This window comes from Oryctolagus cuniculus, chromosome 18 (genome assembly GCF_964237555.1).
Source record: "Oryctolagus cuniculus chromosome 18, mOryCun1.1, whole genome shotgun sequence".
Lineage (NCBI taxonomy): Eukaryota > Metazoa > Chordata > Mammalia > Lagomorpha > Leporidae > Oryctolagus > Oryctolagus cuniculus.
The window spans coordinates 38,673,388-38,691,384 of NC_091449.1; the positions used below are offsets into that span (position 1 = coordinate 38,673,388).

At 56.6% G+C, this 17,997-nt stretch overlaps 1 protein-coding gene across 2 annotated transcripts; it reads left to right on the forward strand.

Annotated features, from left to right (window-relative positions):
• The first annotated feature begins 2,416 nt into the window (after window positions 1-2,416).
• Window positions 2,417-8,596, forward strand: IRX6 (iroquois homeobox 6). Of its 2 annotated transcripts, none has more exons than XM_051847156.2 (6): window positions 2,417-3,718; window positions 4,614-4,871; window positions 5,464-5,573; window positions 5,745-6,052; window positions 6,758-7,363; window positions 8,188-8,596. In XM_051847156.2, the coding sequence occupies exons 1-6, from the start codon at window positions 3,674-3,676 to the stop codon at window positions 8,193-8,195; spliced, it is 1,335 nt and encodes a 444-aa protein (XP_051703116.1). In that variant the 5' UTR covers window positions 2,417-3,673; the 3' UTR covers window positions 8,196-8,596. The 2 variants fall into 2 exon arrangements, with proteins under 2 accessions (XP_051703116.1, XP_051703117.1); XM_051847157.2 differs by having other exon boundaries at window positions 8,191-8,596.
• The last annotated feature ends 9,401 nt before the right edge of the window (window positions 8,597-17,997 follow it).

Consider the following 17,997-nt stretch of genomic DNA (forward strand, 5'->3'; position numbering starts at 1 on the left):
TCTGGGAGTGTTTCTAGGTTCGTTATTTTCTCCCCTGTAAACTCTGTTGTCTTTAAAAACCATTAGGAAATCATAGATGTTTGTAACCCAAAATCATGCAGTAGGATTTGCTTTTTTTCTTTTTTGGAGGCACTTGGCGTTGAAGCTTATTGTCAAACACTCATATGCTCTGCTCTGCCTCTCAGGAACTTCAGTGCCTTTAAAGCAAAGCAACCAAACTTCGAATAAACCACGTGGATGAGTACGTCCTCCGTTCCAAATAGGTCTTTGTTTACTTTGTGCCATATGCGTTTTAATGAGCAACTACAAAAACTATCAGAAGGTTACCCAGTACAGCAAAAGAGTCAATATCCCCGGTTCAGGGAAAAAAAAATGTTAGATGAAATGGCTCCCTTAAACATAACTGGGAGGTCTGTATTTGATAGGTTTATTTACTTGCTTTAATAAAATTCTGTGTGTACACATATTCAATTGGGGATTTTTTTTTCTGAAATGAAATTAATCAGTGCTGAACAAAGCAGTGGAAAGCCACAGTGGCAGAGGAGCCCAGAGCACAGGGCTGTGGGAAGCAGAGGGTATGAAAGCCAGCTCCCCAGCCGCAGCAGTGTCAGACTTCCCAGGAAACAGCCTTCTTTGCACCTGAGGTTTCCGTCACACAGAGGCACGCATGGGCTTAACCCACACTGGCTTTGTTCGGCCGTGAGAGCTCCCACAATAAGGAGAAGAGTGGGTGCGTGTCCGCCACCACGTGCAGGGACCACCCCCACCCCGCACGCTCCGGGAGGTAACAGTGAAGTGTCTGCAACACAGGGTTGCCACAAAGGTTCCGTCGAGGTCTCCCAAGGCTGCAATCCCAGGGGACGACTTGGCAAGCAGCCCTTCCTGGGAGACAATAGGATGGCCGCCCCCTACACCGTAAGACAACTGTAAAGACAATAGGGCAGCCTCAAAGGAAAATATCTCTTCTGTTCTTCTTTCCTATCCCCCGATTTGCCTCACCACTGTTTTCTGTTCCCATTTTCTCTGCAAACCTCTTATTGCTTTCCTGTAATCCTAGAGAGTAAAGACAGGGGGCCGCCCTGGAGTCCCTGCACAGTGCATTGATACCAGAGGTCTTATAAATCAGCTAGAAATCAATACATACTATATGGGAGTTTCTCTTTTGCAACCATATCACCCAGGGAAAGGCTAATGCTTTTTCTCCACCACCTTCCACATTTTTCCATCATTAAAAAAAAAAAATCTGCTTAGGAACGAATGGGCAATGTTGCTGAGTAAGTATTTCGACTACCTAATTTTATTACTTTACAATTGACATACCTTCCCTCTGGAAATGTTTGCAATTAATTAATTAGCAGTAATCTTCCCCAAGAGACTCATTTAATGAATACTCTCCGATTCTTACTTTTAAAAAAAAATGGCTTAGATGTATCCAAGCCGCAAATGGGTGAATGACTGCAAAGTGCGTTTTGAAAAATCAGGAGATCTATTACTGTGAATTTTATCACCAAGTCAATCTGGCCGCGACCATAATTCTTCTTCTAACGACAAGTTTCCCAGGCTGGGCACAAGGTTTCTCCAAGGTAACAGCAGGTGCCGCCGGGTTTGTCCACATGTAGAATAATCTCTTCGGTGAGAAGTCTGCTGCTTGTGGCTTCCTGAAGCTACCCTGTGCGTTCTGCAGAATCTGTGCAGGAGATGAAGAAGGGGCTGGCGGCGGGGAGGGGCACAGCGGTCATTCTAAAGAGGTCACTGTCTTCAGGGCCTACCAGTCCCCTCTGCAGGGTACCGGAGGCAAATTCCCCAGAGCCCAGACCCCGCCCCCGGCGCTGCGCTCTCGCGTTCTCTGGACCACACTGTCTCGGGGTTCAAGCAGCGTCGCAGGGAGGGACTGCGAGAGCCGTTTAAGTGGTGCCGAGAGAGCAGGAGGCCCGAGAGTGAAAGGCGAGGCTCTCTGAGGCTCCCGGCCTGCAGGCTGCACCAGATCCTGCCGGCCCCAGTATGGCAGGCCCGTTTTGTCCCCAGACGTCTCGAGCTAGTTGGTCCTCAGACAGGCGGCTCCCGGAGCCTGGCGATTGAAGTTTTCAGACGTGAGGCCCCTGTCCCCTCGGGCAAGCCTAGAGGACGCACCCCTCCCGGTGCCATCAAGCCCCCCACCCCCACCCCCACCCCTCACCAGTGTTCCTCTGAGGGCCTCCGGGCCGCCGAGGGGTGGCGGTCGGACCGCTGGGCCCAGGCGGTGCGCAGGGAATGGGCAGGCCGCCCCTCTCGGAGCCTCCACCGCGGCTCGCCAGCGCCACCCCCAGCGGAGCGCAGCGGCTGCAGCCCTGCCCCGGCGCCACGCTCTGGCTCCCCAGCTCCCCGCGACACCGCGGACGGAGCGCGTGACGCAGCCACGCCTCGACTCGGGAAGACAGGCCCAGGGGTCGTGAGTGCGCGGGCTGCAGCTGGGAGGCAGGGGTCAAACCCGGCACGCTTTCAGGCGGCATCCGAGGGGTCCACGACCTCGGCCTCGAGGGGGCGCTACTCGCCCTAGCCGAGGCGCGCCCCGAGCGGCCCCCAGGGTCGGGGTCCTGGCCTGGGAGAGGGCTCGGCGAGCCGGAATCTAGGGCTGAGGCAGGAGGCCAAAGATGGGCGGGCCAATGGGATCCGACGCTGCCCGGAGCTGCTCCCACGAGCCCGGGCCTGGGGCGCGAACAAACTTTCCTGCAGCGGTGGGGCGGAGGAGCGGGGCCTCACGGAGGCTTCTCCCCGGAGCCTCCGCTCTCCACCTGCCGGCGCTCAGCCTCCGCCCAGCCTTCGTCCCCTCCCCCGCGCCCGCCCCCTCCCCCGCGCGCCTCGGTGCGCTCAGGCTCCTCATCCCTCTCCTCTCCCCTCCTTCTCGAGCCTTTCTCCCCCACTTTTCTCCGGTCTCTTCTTTTGTATTCTCTCCTCCCTCGCCGCCCGGATGCCTCTCGGCTCCTCGGGGCCGCAGGGGAGGAGGTGAGCGCGCTGCGCCGGGGGCCTGCGCGGCGCGGCGGGAGGCGTTACTCCTACTTCTCCCGGGTAATTTGGAGAGATTGTGTGTGTGTGTGCGTGCGCGCGCGCGCGCAGGAGCTGGAGGCGAAAAGGGGTAGGATCCAACGCCTAGCAGAGAGGGTCAGGGTCTTTGACGCTCCTCGCCAGCTGCACAAACCTCCCGGAGCCAAGTGTGAGTGCGGGGGAGAGAGCGCGCGCGCGCGTGCACCCGGGCTGGCTGCGCTGGGCACGCCCGGTGGCCCGGGGCCCCGGGGTCCAGGGTCCTGTCTGGCGGCCCGGGATTACCGTGACGTCACATTGAGCCTCTGGCCACCTTGCACTGGGACACCTGGGGAGCCTCACAGCCCCGCGCCGCGCCTCACCTCGCCACCGCGTGTCTTTTGGGAACTCGCACCTTCTTCCTTCCCCTGCCCATCCATGGGCCCTTCTATCTTCTGGACCCCACGGGCCGGCAGGGCGCCTTCCGGAGCCCAGGGCTCGGCACCCGGGCTGCCCTCGGCTCTGCCTCCAGTCGGGCCAAGCGGGCAGAGGACCCGGCGCTGGGCACCCGCAGCCGAGTAAGGAACGGAGGCTCCGCACGGCTAGGGTCGCCGAACCTCGAGGCTGAGGCGGGAACTCGGCAAGGGAAGAGGAAGTCAGCTCGGGGACAGCCACGATGTCCTTCCCCCACTTCGGACACCCGTACAGTGGCGCTTCCCAGGTAAGAAGCGCCTCCGTGGGGGTCGCGGACAGACGGGGTGGAGGGGTTGCGCAGTGCACTGAGAGCCCTCTTCCCGGGTCCCGGGGAAAGCCAGCGGGGCCACCACCGGGGTCACGGACCGCAGCCCCCTCAGCCGTCCCCGACCCCCGACTGAGGACTTGAGGCCCGCAGCAGGGCACTGCCCACGCTCTCGGCGTGCTGGGTGGGATCTTGGGGCGCCTCCGTCAGGCCGCTTCCCTGTGCGGCTGACCCAGGCGGCGGGACAGCCTCGGGAAGACGCCCGGGCGCCGGCGCCGGTGTTCGTGGTGGTGGTGGTGTGCTGACCTCCGTTCTCATCCTACCCTCCCTTGGGCGGCTCCAATCTCTCTGCCTCTGCTTCCCCCAAACTAGGGTGGGCGTTGTGCCAGGACAGGGGTTTCCTGGGGAGCAATTCTGAGCACACCCACCGCGTCTCCAGGCTCTGGACAGAGGCGCCAGGCACATTTCCTAGGGTTTAGGGCCAGCTCGACCTTTGACCCGCTGTGTGCCTTTGGACAAGTCTCAAGACTTCCCGAGTCCTGAATTTCCTGTCTATAAAACGAGAGTAGCGATGAGACCTGGGTGATGGGGGCGGGGGCGGGGGCGGAGGCTGTGGTTTCTTTAGCAGCGGTTTCAGACGGTCGCGTTTCGCAACACCTGGAGCCCGGCGTCAGCACTTCTATAGGGGTAGTGTGGATCAATTGCCTTCGGAGCATTCTCGCCCCAGCACGTCGCAGAGTGGCCAGCACGCAGTGGCATTGGTGTAGCATGAAGGCGCGAATGAAGGCGCGATTCGGCCGTACCCTCCGCCCCTCCGGCACCTGCCCGGCCAAGGCGCAGCCTCTGACCTCCAGTGCCCCCTCTCTCCTCCTTGTAGTTTCTCGTGTCTGCAAGTTCCAGCGCCACTTGCTGCGAATCCGCTCCGCGCTCGGTGTCAGAGGTGGCCTCAGGCTCCACCCCGGCACCCGCTCTCTGCTGCGCACCCTATGACAATCCGCTGCTGGGCAGCGCGCGGCCGGAGCTAGGCGCTGCCTTGGGTATCTACGGAACCCCCTACGCGGCTGCTGCAGCTGCGCAGAGCTACCCTGGCTACCTGCCCTACGGCCCGGAGCCGCCCGCGCTCTATGGGGCGCTGGTGAGTCCCGGGGATGGGGTCTGGGGTTGGGCAGCGGCAGGTGAAATCCAGTGTGACCTCCCCAGGCAAAATCGAGGCAGGAAAGAAAGGGTTAGCACTGTGCATAACGACATCAACAGCCCTTTGAAGTCTGGCAGTGTAGAAAATGCTTGAACTTCTCTTATCGGTGAGGTAAGCAAGCCAGCACTCTTTGCTAGAGGAAATTGAGGTACCCAGAAGTCCAGAGTCTCGAGGTATGCAGGGTCAGGGGAGAGCTCTGTAAGAGCCGGAAGTGCCCCAGCTGGGGTGGGAGTCCCTGGGGTCACGTGGTCCCCACAGCTGGTATTTAACTCCTGGGTAGTCTGCACCAGGGATCTCGCCAGGCTCCCTGCCAGTGAGATCTTCAGTCACCCTTAGCTACTATTATTACCCTCCTTTTACCAAGGGAGAAACTGAGGCAGAGAGTGTCGCAACAGCTGTGCCCCAAGTTGCACAGCCCATGCCAGTGGTGGCACCACAATGTGAAGTGACCTTGACCCCTACCCCACAGTTCACAACTCCCCCTGCCTCCTTCCCCAATATGGTGCTGAACTGGCTTTTCCTTTCCCACCAGAATGCACAGTATGAATTTAAGGAGGCTGCAGGGAGTTTCACACCAGGCCTGGCACAAACAGGAGCCTATTATCCCTACGAGCAGACACTAGGGCAGTACCAGTACGACCGGTAAGAAGTGGGGGCACCTTGGGGGCTGGCACCACCAGTCACCTGCCCAAGGTGGGTGGCTTCTGGGACAGAAGGGGGCGGGGAGCGGAGCTGAGCTTCTGGGTGGCAGACTGTCCCCCGGCCTGGAGCTGCTGCCTCTCAGCCTGGAACCTGAGCTCATTCTCCCCACAGCTATGGCACCGTGGAACTGAGCAGCGCCGGGCGCAGGAAGAACGCCACGCGGGAGACCACCAGCACGCTCAAGGCCTGGCTCAACGAGCACCGCAAGAACCCCTACCCCACCAAGGGCGAGAAGATCATGCTGGCCATCATCACCAAGATGACCCTCACCCAGGTGTCCACCTGGTTCGCCAATGCGCGCCGGCGCCTCAAGAAGGAGAACAAGATGACATGGGCACCCAAGAACAAAGGAGGGGAGGACAGGAAGGCGGAGGGTGGAGCAGATGACTCTCTGGGCTGCCTCAAAGGGGACAGCAAAGGTACTGCCCACTGTCACCTCCCCACCTTAGGAGTTTTAGAAGCCGGTGAGCAGTGCACTCTGCAGAAGGCGCCCTGTGGGGATAGATTGCCCCCCAAAGCGCTCCTTGGCTTACCCATGCACTTGAATCCCCTGCCTGCCTCAGGCCCTTTGCCTATGCGCTTGCTGCCACCTGGAATTCCCTACAGAACCCCATCCTCATCCCAGCAGTGATTATCACATCAGTTTTTAAAATTTCTTTTGCCGTATTTATTGCTATGAGAAGGTTTCCATCTATCTAAGCACACTAGAATATCCGTTCCACTACACTATGTCCTACCTTCAGGTATTCCCTGAACACTCAGCTCTTAAATGATGCTGGCCCACAGCTGGCACTTGGGAAATAGTTTCCGAATGAAAGAAGGTAACAGCAGCCACCTGTGGGTGTTGAACTCGGGCAAAACTTCCCTCCTGTTTTCTCTATGGGGGAACTGAGATCCAGAAATGCACCAGCCAGAGAGCCATTTCCTGGGAGAAGAGTCCCCCGCGGGTGGGGGTGGAGCTGGGGGCAAGTGGGGTGGGGGGTGGAGCAGGTCTGGCGGATCACACCGAGGCCTCTCTGAGTGCTCACTCGCCCCGCTAAACGCTCGCGATGGGCACCCCCCCCCCTCCCGCGCATCTCCCTTGGGCCCTGGGGCTTTTCTCACTGGCTCTTAATTGCCTGCAGACGTTACTGCTAGCCAGGAGGCCCAGGAACTCCGGCTGAGTGACCTGGAAGACCTGGAGGAAGAAGAGGAGGAGGAAGCGGAAGAAGAGGAGGCAGTGGCTGCAGCTGCCGACAGGCTGCCGGGGTTCCGTACGGACTCACAGTTGCTGCCTGCACCGTACGCCGCGCCTCCGGACGAGCGGTTGGAGCGCAGGCAGTGCGGTTTGGTGGCGCCCCGCTTCTCCTTCAGCGAGCCCCCTGGGCCTGGAGAAGTTCACTTCCTCACAGCGGAGCCGGGGGGCCCCACGCTGACCACGCACTACCCCCGCGGCGAGAAACCGCGTATCTGGTCTCTGGCTTACACTGCGGCCGCCGGCGCTGTGGAAGGCTCACCTCCAATCGGACCCAGGCCGCGAAGCCCTGAGTGCCACCTGATCCCGGGACAGCCTCCTCGCTCCTCCAGGCCACCCGCGGTTCCCAGAGACGCCATAGGCGAGGAGTCATCCCGCGTAGCCAAAGCTTTTGGAAACCCGAGGTTTGCCCTGCAGGGGTTGCCGCTGAACTGTGCGCCCTGCCCGCGGCGGAGGGAGCCTGCAGTGCAGTGCCCGTACCCATCGGGCGCAGAAGGTAGTGGGCCCCCAACGGCGCTGAGAGTGCCTGTGCCAAAGAGTGCCCTGCCTTTCGCCACCTCTCCTCTCTGCTGCGTGCCCGGGTTCAGCAGCGGCCGGCAGCACTCCTTGAGACACGGAAGTGTAGGGCGATTTCAAAGCTGAGTCACAGAGGGGGACAGGAATTTTCCCTGGGATCACTGAGTCACTGAAAAGGTGCACAGCCCATAGCTCTGCACCGGTGGCCTGCAGTCCGGCCCGTGCACCTGCTGTGCAGCACCACACCCCCCATAGCACGGGTGCTCCCTCCCCTGCCTCGGCGGGGGAGGGGGAGGGGAAGGAGGCCAGCTGGCCCCTTGCTGTTCTGAGAGTCACACCTGGAGGCTGAGGCCGTGGGAAGCCTTTCAGAGAAGTCCAGGGGAGAGTACCAATCACACGGTACTGATTTAAGTCCAGCCTGCGGCCCAGGATTGGTTCTGTCCCCCACAGAACCCTCCTTTCAGCGAGCCTCATCTTCCTGCAAGGTCAGACTGCCCATCGGTGCCCCCTGCCCCAGCTGACCTCCAGGTGCGAGAGGGAATCACCCCCCCACACACACACACACAAAGGAACACTCTCCAGGCAGGAGGTACCCTCTAGCAATTGCTGTCACATTCTGCTGTTGGTAGTAATTTCTCTCAACATTAGCTGCTGGCTTAGAAATCAGGTTAGGCTGATACGCTGAGTCCAAACGTGACCTTTGGCAAGCACATTGCCACCAGACCCAGGCTCGCTCCTGGAGGAGCAGGCACCTACCCCGCCTGGAAGCGGCCTTTGGGTTGTAATCAACCTTTCCTCTCTCAGCAGGTTAGCGCACCAGCTGCGATTTGCGGAAGCATCTTGGAAATGAGCCCCACTTTTCAAATTCACCTCCACGCTAAGAAGCTGCCAGGCCTTGCCGGGGACTAGGAGCTCTCACTTGGCCTAAGAGACCTTCGGAGACCCTCCGAGACGCCGTCCCTGCCCACAGAGCCGGGGGACCTTGTTAGATCCCGCGCGCGGGCGAAGCGTCTGGGTGCCTCCGGGAAGGCCACGGCGGACGCCGGGCGAGGGCGCCCGGAGCGCCGACATCCTCAAGTCAACCTCCTCCTCGGGATTCCGAGCCTGCAGCCTGCTGCTCACCCCTGGCCCTCACCCCCACCCCTCACTTTGTAAGGACCACCGCGTCTTCTCCCCCTGCACCCCTTGTGTCCTTAAAAGTGATCAATCCGAACCCTGCCGTGCAGCCTCGTTGTGCCAGGGGCGCGCAGAGTAGTGGCGGTGGGGGAGGGGATAGAATGTTGCCAGGGGCTTAGGGACGGGGCGGCATAGGCGGCAGACCCCATTCTTTTTAATAGGAGAGAAACCGACAGGTAACGCACCAGGCCGTGGCGCTCACTGCTTCGCGCACGCAACGCGCGGGCTGGGCTGATGAACCCGCCGGCTGGTGTACGTGGGAAGTGTCGGAAGATGGCAGGGGATTTGGGAGGCGCATTTCTTCCCCGGGTTCGGACGTGGATTGTAAATGTATTGGAAAGAGAGGCAATGGTGATATCTTGGCGACCCCTTGTCCCGGCGCTGGGGACCCCGCAGCGCGCGGGGCCGTTTTTTCCATTTAATCCAAAATGTCAGCAAACACTTCTGGAACGGCCCAACCGATGGGAACTGGCAGGGAAGGAAAAGGTGCTTTGACCTTGCGGGCAGAGCGAGAGGTTGACGGTGAAAGAGTTAAAAACGCCCGAGTTCGCGTCCCGGGCCGAGTGTGGCCTCAGCTTCAGCCAGTGAGGGAGCCAGCGCACCGTGCCTGAAGGGCAAAGGGCGCCCGGCAGTGCCCCGAGCGGGCTCGGAGTCGCTGGGGGGTGTCGGCCAGGCGCGCTGGGACCCGGTCCCCGCGGGCTGGGTGCTACCGGAGCGTTGGAGATGACGCTGGTCCCTGCGTGTCCCGGTCCCCGCGCCCCCGGCCGGGGGAAGACCTTGAGTCCCTGAAATCTGGGGCGAGAGGGTCCGCTTCCTCGATCGATTTCAAGATCCCTGCGGGCTGCGTAGGGGAAAGGTGGGCGGCGGGATGTTGGAGAAGCTGGTGGAAACAGAGGCAGCCCCGTTCGCCCCGCCCTTCCCGGCGCGTTCTTTTGAGATCAGAGAGCGTTCTGGAGATGTGATCTACAAAAGCAGAAACCCACTCTTCAGATGAGGAAACTGAGGTCCCATGCGACGGCAGGGGACCGGCTCGGGCTCACGCGGGTCGGAGGAGCCGGCGCGCTCTGGGACCAACGCCCCCTCCTAGCGCTCGCCCGCCCCGCCTCCTGTGGGGGCCCCCTCCCTTCTCCCGTCGCTCCTGGGCGACAGCTGCTCCACCCCCAGCCTCCCCGGGGACGCTCCAGTCGCCCTTGCTGACCCGCGGCTTAGGGTCCGGAAAATTAAACTGCGAAAAGATAAACATTATTTCCAGTCGGCTTTGCGGGATTAACGCTTGTAATAAAGAGCCTTAGATGCAGGTTTCTCGAAAGGCGCCCTCGACCCCACTGCCTCCTGAGGGGCCAGGTAGAGCCCTCGGGAGACTGCAGAAGCTTCCATTCTGGGGTTCCCAGTTGAGAGTGGGGCTCCACTGGCCATTTGGTGGAGAGGAGAGGGGCTCAGGGTTAGCACCTGGAGATGGGAATCGAAGGCCAGACTGGAGGGGACCCATGAACCCCAAGGTCGTGTGGCCCATGGGAGACTGGTTCCAGAGGTTGGTGGCCAAGGAGTTGTGCCTGCATGCTGCCTGCAACCATTCCACCTTATGTAGCAGCAGTGGGCCCTGGCAAAGGAGCCAGGCCTTGGTTGCCTGCCTTGCCACCCAGCACCCAGGAAGGAGTCTCATCTTGTTTGGGAGACTGCGGTGGAAGCCTGTCATCTCTGGTTGTCCCAGAGATTGGGGCCTCATTGGCTGGACACGATAAGGGGCATGAAAACTGTGTTCTAGGGTCCCAGAAAAGCTGCTTTGCCTTCCCTACTGCATCACTACCTTGGGAGGTGGCTTGGACAAGCTCCTTCCCCTCTCAGATCTCCAGGTATGAAATTCCAGAATGATCTGGTTCCCCATCCAGGTACTCAGTGTCTCCTCCCGAGCTGGCGGTGAGCTCCAGAGGTCCAGGCAAAGGGCCTGAGAATGGCATGTCTGAGCCTGCGATTATCCCAGCCCCCCAGGCCCCAGTGGCAATCTGTTCCCACATTTCTCCCCCCTCTGAGAGCCTCCTGCAAAGCTCCCAATATAATCTCCTAGAATCATATTTTGAATACAGTTTTGATTAAACACGGGAGCAGCGGGCGGGCGGGTGCAGCCCCGCTCTCTGCTGCACCTGCTGGCGCTCGCAGACAGCTGGCCCGTGAGCTCCGCACGCTGAGTGCCGGTAACTGCAGAAAGACCCGGAGGCGCTGGGCTGTGGCCAGTCTGTAGGATCTGGACCCTCTAACTTCTCTGATGGCAGAAGCGTCGCTTCCTCCGGGACTCAGCCCCCTGGAGGTGAGGGAGAGCTGAACCAGGAAGCTGCACCACACCCAGTGTCTTTTTCCTTTACCTATTCCTCTCCTGCCAGGCGTCCCTGGCTGTGCGTTGGCCTCCCCAGGTGATCTCTCTGATGTTAAGGAGGACTTCTGCAATGCTTGCTGTCTGCCAGACTCAACCTGGGTTGGTCAGTTTGGGCTGCTACAGCAGGATACCATAGGCCACTGCGTGGCTTATAAACAATAGCGATTTATTTCTGGCAGACTCGGTGTTGCTGAAGGCTTGTTTCCACGTTCGTGGATGGTCTGCTTCTCGCTGTGTCTTCACTTGGCGGGAGGAGGGAGCCAGCTCTCTGGGGTTTTAGTATTGCAAGGGCACTAATCCCATCTGTGAGGGCTCCACCCTCCTCACCTCCCAAAGGCCCTACTCCACATCCCAGTAATTTTCAGCATATGAACTTGGGGTGGGAGACACAGATGTTCCATCCGCCCCACATGTCCTTTAAACTCACTAACCCCCCGTATTTGTATTTTACGATAGGCCAGGGAAGCGCTGGGATACCTGCTGGTGTTCCATTTGCTGAATGAGGAAAACAGGCTCCGAGAACTTAAGGAACTCGGTGTCAGTTATCGGGCTGCCAGGAGTCAATTTCTGAGTAAGACTGATTCTTTAGCCACCAAACTCTACTGCTAATACATTCTGTTATTTCAAGCTATTTTATTCAATTATTATCAAGAGTGCATGTCTGAGACTCCAAATATCTATGAGTCTATTATTTCATGCTTTGGAATCTTTGGTTGCCCTCCTTCCTTCTCAGGAACATCCAATGGGAAAGGACTTCTGGTGCCCCCAACCCCCATATCCTGGTCAATGTGGCTATACCATCACCATCAGCCAGTAACCAAAGACTCTAGGAGGAGGGCTGGGACAGCAGCCCTCTTGACAGACACCCCAGGCTGTCTGATGGACCTCACTGGAGTCTCAAGTGGCCAGACTCTAAGCTCAACAGGAGGGCTTAGGATGCCTGCTGTTGGTCCAGAATAAATTATATGCCAGTAACAGGTGCGAACATTTCCTCCAGGATTTAATCTGGGTTCACATTCAATCTCCTCTCTTGGTTCAGCTCTCTTTTTCTTCCCATTCTGAAGTTCAAAGGCTTGTTCTTGGAGGGGGCAGACACCCAGGTGGCTAACTCACCTTTCCCAGCTGCCCGGGGTTCCAGGGTTGGAAGCATCTTAGGAGGCCTCTGTACCATGGTGCACAAGAGGTTTCTACTTCCACACAGGAGTGTGCAGGCTGCAGCCTGTACCCATTCAGGGAAAGCCAGCAGTGGCAAGGAAAGACGAACTCTGAAGCAATGAAAGAACCGCTGAGGATGAGTGGCCACCCTGGCTGTCTCCTGCCCCGGGCAGTTGCCACCTTGGTTTTAAGAAGTTCCTTTGTGAAACAAATGCCTTCTCCATTTAGCTTTTGAAATTTGTCTCCAAAACAGGATTCTTACTCTTCAGGATTCCCGTGCCTCCTGCACCTCAGGAGGAGGAGGAGACTTGCTTTGCCTTTTCGCTGAGATCAGAGGAAGAACTGGGTCCAATGGGCACTCCCCAGTGCTAATGCCAAGCACCTACTCTCTCCACATACTTTTCCTCGTTGAAATACAGTGCGAAAGGGTTGGGGGGAGGAAGAGTGAGTCTTCAGCAAGTCACCGAATGTCTCTGAGACTCAGCTTTTTCCTGGGAGGCTGGGACGTGGCACTTTCATGAATTCTGCAGTTTGCTCACCTGGCTGCTATGGGGACAAAGATTTACTTGACTTTTGCTGAGTGGCAAGAGTGAGGGGTTGATAAAGACAAGTGGGCACCAGAGACTTCTCCCTTGTGTAATCAGTGGGTTACAAGAGATTTGAAAAGGGACTAGAACTCGGATAGTTCAGCCTGGGAAGTATGTAATACCATCATCACAGTGGTAGACACCAAATCCCACATCAACAGCAGTACACATTGTACTATTTGGTGAATTTTTCTGTCTTATTGTTGAGCAAGCCTATTATTTATGGGATTATCAGAGGCCGATGTCTTCCCTCACTGGAATTCCTGCATTTGGACTGTCTCACATTCTAGCTGAAATTTATTCAAGGACTTGGGGAACATCCTCCAGAACCATGATGCTGACAATGATGATGACGAGTCTAGATTCATGGCTCTCTACCCGGGTAACACACACAATCAGCAGGGAGTGGCATGGGTTTTGTTTTGTTTTGATTGAATTTTCAGTACCAATACCCAGGTTGTGCCCCAGACCCATTAAATCCAATCTTTAAGGGTTGGAGTCAGAGGTATTTTTTAAGCCCCCAAGTGATCCCAGTGTGCAAACAATGTTGTGAACTGGTGAACCACAACCAGGCTGTTTCTCTGCCCAGGCCCAGCATTTTTCTAGAAGATGTGCATGAGTGGAGAGGGAGGGGCATTGGCAGACCAGAAGTCTGGAAGCCTGTGGCTTCTCCCTTTATTCTGTGCCTGTAATTGTTTCCTGCATGGTAAAATGAGGTCTTGTGTTTGCATTTTACTACATGACTTATGACGAAGCTCCAAGATGGATGAATTCTTGGACAACCAGGGTTGCCAAGTGGCCAGGAGAGATCTCTTTCAGCCCTGCACATTTCATATCCCGGTCGTCTGGATACTAAGTGGTGAGCGGGGTGGCAATGGCTCCAGCAAGAGATCCTAGGATCCTAAGCACCTGTGTCCATCAAATGGCCCCTGGGGTAGCACAGAGGTGACCTTGAGCAGGTGCAATGGTCCTTTACTGCTGTTTCTTGGTGTCTCGTTATGTAATGCAGTAGAAAAATCTCTGCCAAACGTCACAGCTAAAAGAACACAGTATTCATTGATTTTCCTCGTGAGTCTGCAGTTTGGGAATGGCTTGTTTCTGCTCCGTGAGCCACTAGAGGAAGCGACTCCACTGAAGCTGGGGCATGCATTTGTGAGGAGGATGCTGGACCCATCACCCGCAGGCCTTCCCATGGGCCACTCGAGTCCTCACGTCTTGACAGCTGGGCTTCAAGGGCAAGGGTCCCAAGAGGCCCGGATGGAAGCTGGAAGGCTCAGACCCCAAGCCAATCACTCCCTCTACATTCTTGTGGCCAGACAAGGCACCAGAGCCTGCCCAGATTCAGGAGGAGGGGATCTCAGCTCTACCACGTCGTGGGAGGACTAGCAAAGGATTCGTTGCCATCTTTGCCAGGATTGGATGACTGGCGATGGTGCAGGTTCGAATGCTCTTCCAGACTTCACTCTCTCATTCAACAAGCAGGGGTGAGACTGTCTGTTAGTTGGCTCATGCTGCCTTAACAAAGTACTGCAGGCTTACACTATGGAAATCTACATCGGACGATTTTGGAGACTGGGAAATCCAAGATTGAGGTTGCTTGCTGTGTGTTCATGTGGAGGCGAGAGAGCTCTGGTGCCCCTTGCTCTTCCCATAAGGGTACCAGCCCTATCAGGTCAGGGCCTCACATCTAAGACCCCATTTAACCTCCTCACAGACCCGATCTCTAAACAAAGTCAGACAGGGGGTTAGCGCTTCAATCTGTGACTCAGGGGAACGCAAACATCCAGTCTGTAAGAGACTTGAGCCTAGAACCCACAATGGAAGAGGCCAGTTAGCGGCAGGTGGCAGAGGGCACTGACTGCTCCCCGGTCACAGAGGCTGAGTTGAGGCAGGCAGCCTGCCGTCCACCCACACTCCCCCATCAGTGTCTCAGCCTGGGGAGTAGTGTCTGCCCCATGGGTACTCAAGCTCTGTTGAGGGCCTGACACGTCCTATGAGAGCACTTCTAAAGGTTCATGGGAAATGGAATTGATAAACACTAAAAACACAAACTCAAGTTCAAGACACGTCCGCGAGCAATGGTATCAGAGAAACAGTCCGTTCCTAAAGGACGGAGGTCCTGGGACTCTAACTCTGTCCGTGCTGCCGATTTTTCACATTATTAATTGGGAAAAAAAATGGGATCCCTCTAAAGATTTTTTTTTAACATTAGGCAAGAAAAAGAAGTCAGAAAGAGCCAATCAAGACTAAAGCTTTGCCATCAAAACTCTGCCACAGTTGCCCTCGTTTGATGAGGGGAAGGAGCAAGCAGCCGTCATGGAGGAGGAAGACCCTCCCGGGGCAGCTTTCCTGGGGATTTGTCGGCTCACACTTTGGCTGGCTTTTCTAAAACACTCGCCTAGTATGCAGATGTTACCATGCTTAGGCCCTGCAGGAAGCCAGCAAGCAAAATGCCTTGAACTGCCCCAAGAATGGCTGCGTGACCATCGCTCCTGGCCAGTGCACCCTGACTTCACAGAGCCACTTGCCCCTCTCGGTGGCCATGGCGTGCATTGTGCTTTGTCTTCAGGACCCCAGCTCTGCTGTTCACTCACTAGTTGTGAAACCTCAGGCATGTCGCACAGCCTCTCAGCCTCAGTTTTCACATCTCTAAAATGGGAGTGCTAACGTACCTATCTCACAGGACCGCCGGAAGGGTTAAGCAGTTAGTAGCTAAAGCATTAGATGCGTTAGACTTGTGGGCGGCCCCCAGCCAGTATTCTGTAACATGCAAGCTCTAAACTCTCTGGCCTCTGCCACAGTCCCACCTCCCTAGCAAGGCCTGGAGTCACTGCCGCATCCCTCTGGCTCCTTACCCCCAGGCAAGGTCACAGCTCACACGGGTCCTCTTACCTAGAGCAGACACGGGGTCATTCACTCCAGTGTCCATTTAGGGAGAAACCTCGTCCAGCAGATTTTATGAATTGTTCACACTTCCCCTTATCAAGATTAATGGCGCAATTGCCCACGGTCAGTCCTTCTGTGGTCGCAGCTAATGACTTCAGCCCTCAACACGTTTCCTCCGCATTTGCCTCGGAAAATCATTCCCAACAGCAAGACTGCTTTAATAGCCACCTGGTACTAATGATGCCTTTTAAGTGCATAAAGAGAATCTCTAAGTACCAAACGGGAGCCCCATCGGCTGGTGACAACAGCTCTTGACATTGACACGCACTGCAAGGTCAGAGCAGCTGTGGTGCACGGGGACTTCTACTCGGCCTAACAGTGGGGAATTATTTTAGTACTTTGGAAAACACCTCATTATTCCCCACTGTTCCTCAAACAGCCCCATAGCACGGTTTACTGGGGCCTGCTATGTGCGTTTCAAAGCTTGCCAGCCGCTGCTACTTCTCATTTCGCCTTCAAGATTTAGGCCATTCTCGAACATGCACTATTTTTTTTTTTTTAACCTCCCAGTTCTCTTTAATTAGCTACACTTTTCCATTTTGAGATAAACGGGTTTGGGACACCAGGCAATGTTTTACAGCCTCCTGCTGTAGAGGTCTTATCCTTCCCTCACTGCTTGGACCCCACACACTCAGCTGGCCAGGAGCTTGGGAGCACGTGGAATTGAAGAGCACAGATACAGGGCCTGGGGTTTAGCCTAGTGGTGAAGACGCTGGTTGGAGCGCCCGCATCCCACATTGGAGAGCTTGTGTTCGAGTTCCAGGTTCGAGTCCCAACCTCACTCCCGATCCTGCCAATGCACACACTTGGAAGCAGCAAGTGACAGTTCCTGCCATCGATATGGAAGACCTAGACTGAGTACCTGGCTCCTGGCATCAGCCTGGCCCTGTTGTAGCCGTTATGGACATTTGGGGAGTGAATTATCAAATAGGAACTCTCTCTCTCTCTCTCTCTCTCTCTCTCTCCCTCTCTCTCTCTCATCTGCCTCTCAAATAAATACATTTTTTAAAAAAAGAAGAAAGGGGGACAAGTGTCCAGTGCAGCAGTTAAGGCACCCCTTGGGTCGCCTTCATTGCATTTGGGAGTGCCTAGTTTGGAGTCCTGGCCCCGCTCTCCATTCCAGTTTCCTGCTAATGCACACCTTACCCCAATGGTGGTAACCTAAGGGGTTGGATCCCTAGCACCCACATTGGGTTTCCATCCCTGACTTTTGTGGGCATTTGGGGAGTGAGCCAGTAGATGGGAAATCTCTCTCTTTCTTTCTCTCTCCCTGCCTTTCAAATAAATGCAATTTTAAAAATCATCAGACCCAGCCAGGTTCATATTCTGTTCCCACTGCCATGTAGCTCCTGGCGGAAGCTGAGCATGGTCCTTACCTCTCTTAGTCTCAGTCTGTTTGTAAGTAAAATGGGGTAGCACTAGAGTTCAGCCTGTGGAGCGTGGGTGAGGTTCAAGTCAGTGTTAGGTGAGTATCTCAGCATCTGGCTCACACACTCGATAGATGTGGGTTGTTGATGTCTTGCTTAGCTGGAGCTGGGGTCCCTGGGGAGGGGACAGACCACTGTAGCTTGCCTTCCGTGCCCTTGCTGTGATGGTGATGTAGACTATGGCATCTCACGTGTCACCTCACCATGAGGCATTGCTTCTGTTGGAAAAGTGCTACTCCTTGCACTCTGGACCCTGGGCACCTGGCGTCACCCTCTGACCACGACACTGTTCACCTGCTGGGGAACGGACCTCTTCCCTCCCCGGTCCTTTGCCAGCTGCGGGTAGGGGCCTATCGTGTGCTTTCTGGGCTGGCTTCTCACGCCCGCACTGAGCTGAAGCCACTTCCTCCTGACTTGGGATGCACAGGGCGTCCCTCTGGCGATGTCATGGAGCCAGCAGGCCTGGAGGACTGGGGGTGGAAGCCACGCCTGCAGCTCCTCTTCCTCCAACTCTCAGTCGCTCTTGGGCCCCATCACAGTGGTGACATTTGACATATGACACCCGTGAGTTTCCCTTGACCCCTTTGTCCGGTGCCATTAAACGGCCTGAAGTTAAAATGTTAATGATCATTCATCATTTTTTAAGAAATGGCTTTGCTGATCCATAAATTCAGCAGAGAGGGGCCTCTTCTGGGGAGCTGACACTTCATGGAAACAGCGTGTGCACGCTGCAGGTGCCAGTTACTAAGGAAACCCTGCAGCTACAGGTGGGGTGTGAGTGAGAGAGCGGGAGGGAGAGAGGAGGCAGCTGGGGGCGGGGCCGAGTCCTCTCCCTTCCCCTCGCCCTACTCCAACCCCCCAGGACGGGATGGAGACAAGGTGGAAAGTAAATGAATCAGGAAGGGGAGAGGAGGGCGGTGGGGAAAAGAGGAGTGGGAGCAGGGGAAGGAGA

Coding starts and splice junctions, on each gene's coding strand:
- IRX6 (XM_051847156.2), top strand. CDS start 3,674: ATGTCCTTCCCCCACTTCGGACACCCGTACAGTGGCGCTTCCCAG. Junction 4,872..5,463: donor CCGCGCTCTATGGGGCGCTG/GTGAGTCCCGGG, acceptor CTTTCCCACCAG/AATGCACAGTATGAATTTAA. Junction 5,574..5,744: donor GGGCAGTACCAGTACGACCG/GTAAGAAGTGGG, acceptor TTCTCCCCACAG/CTATGGCACCGTGGAACTGA.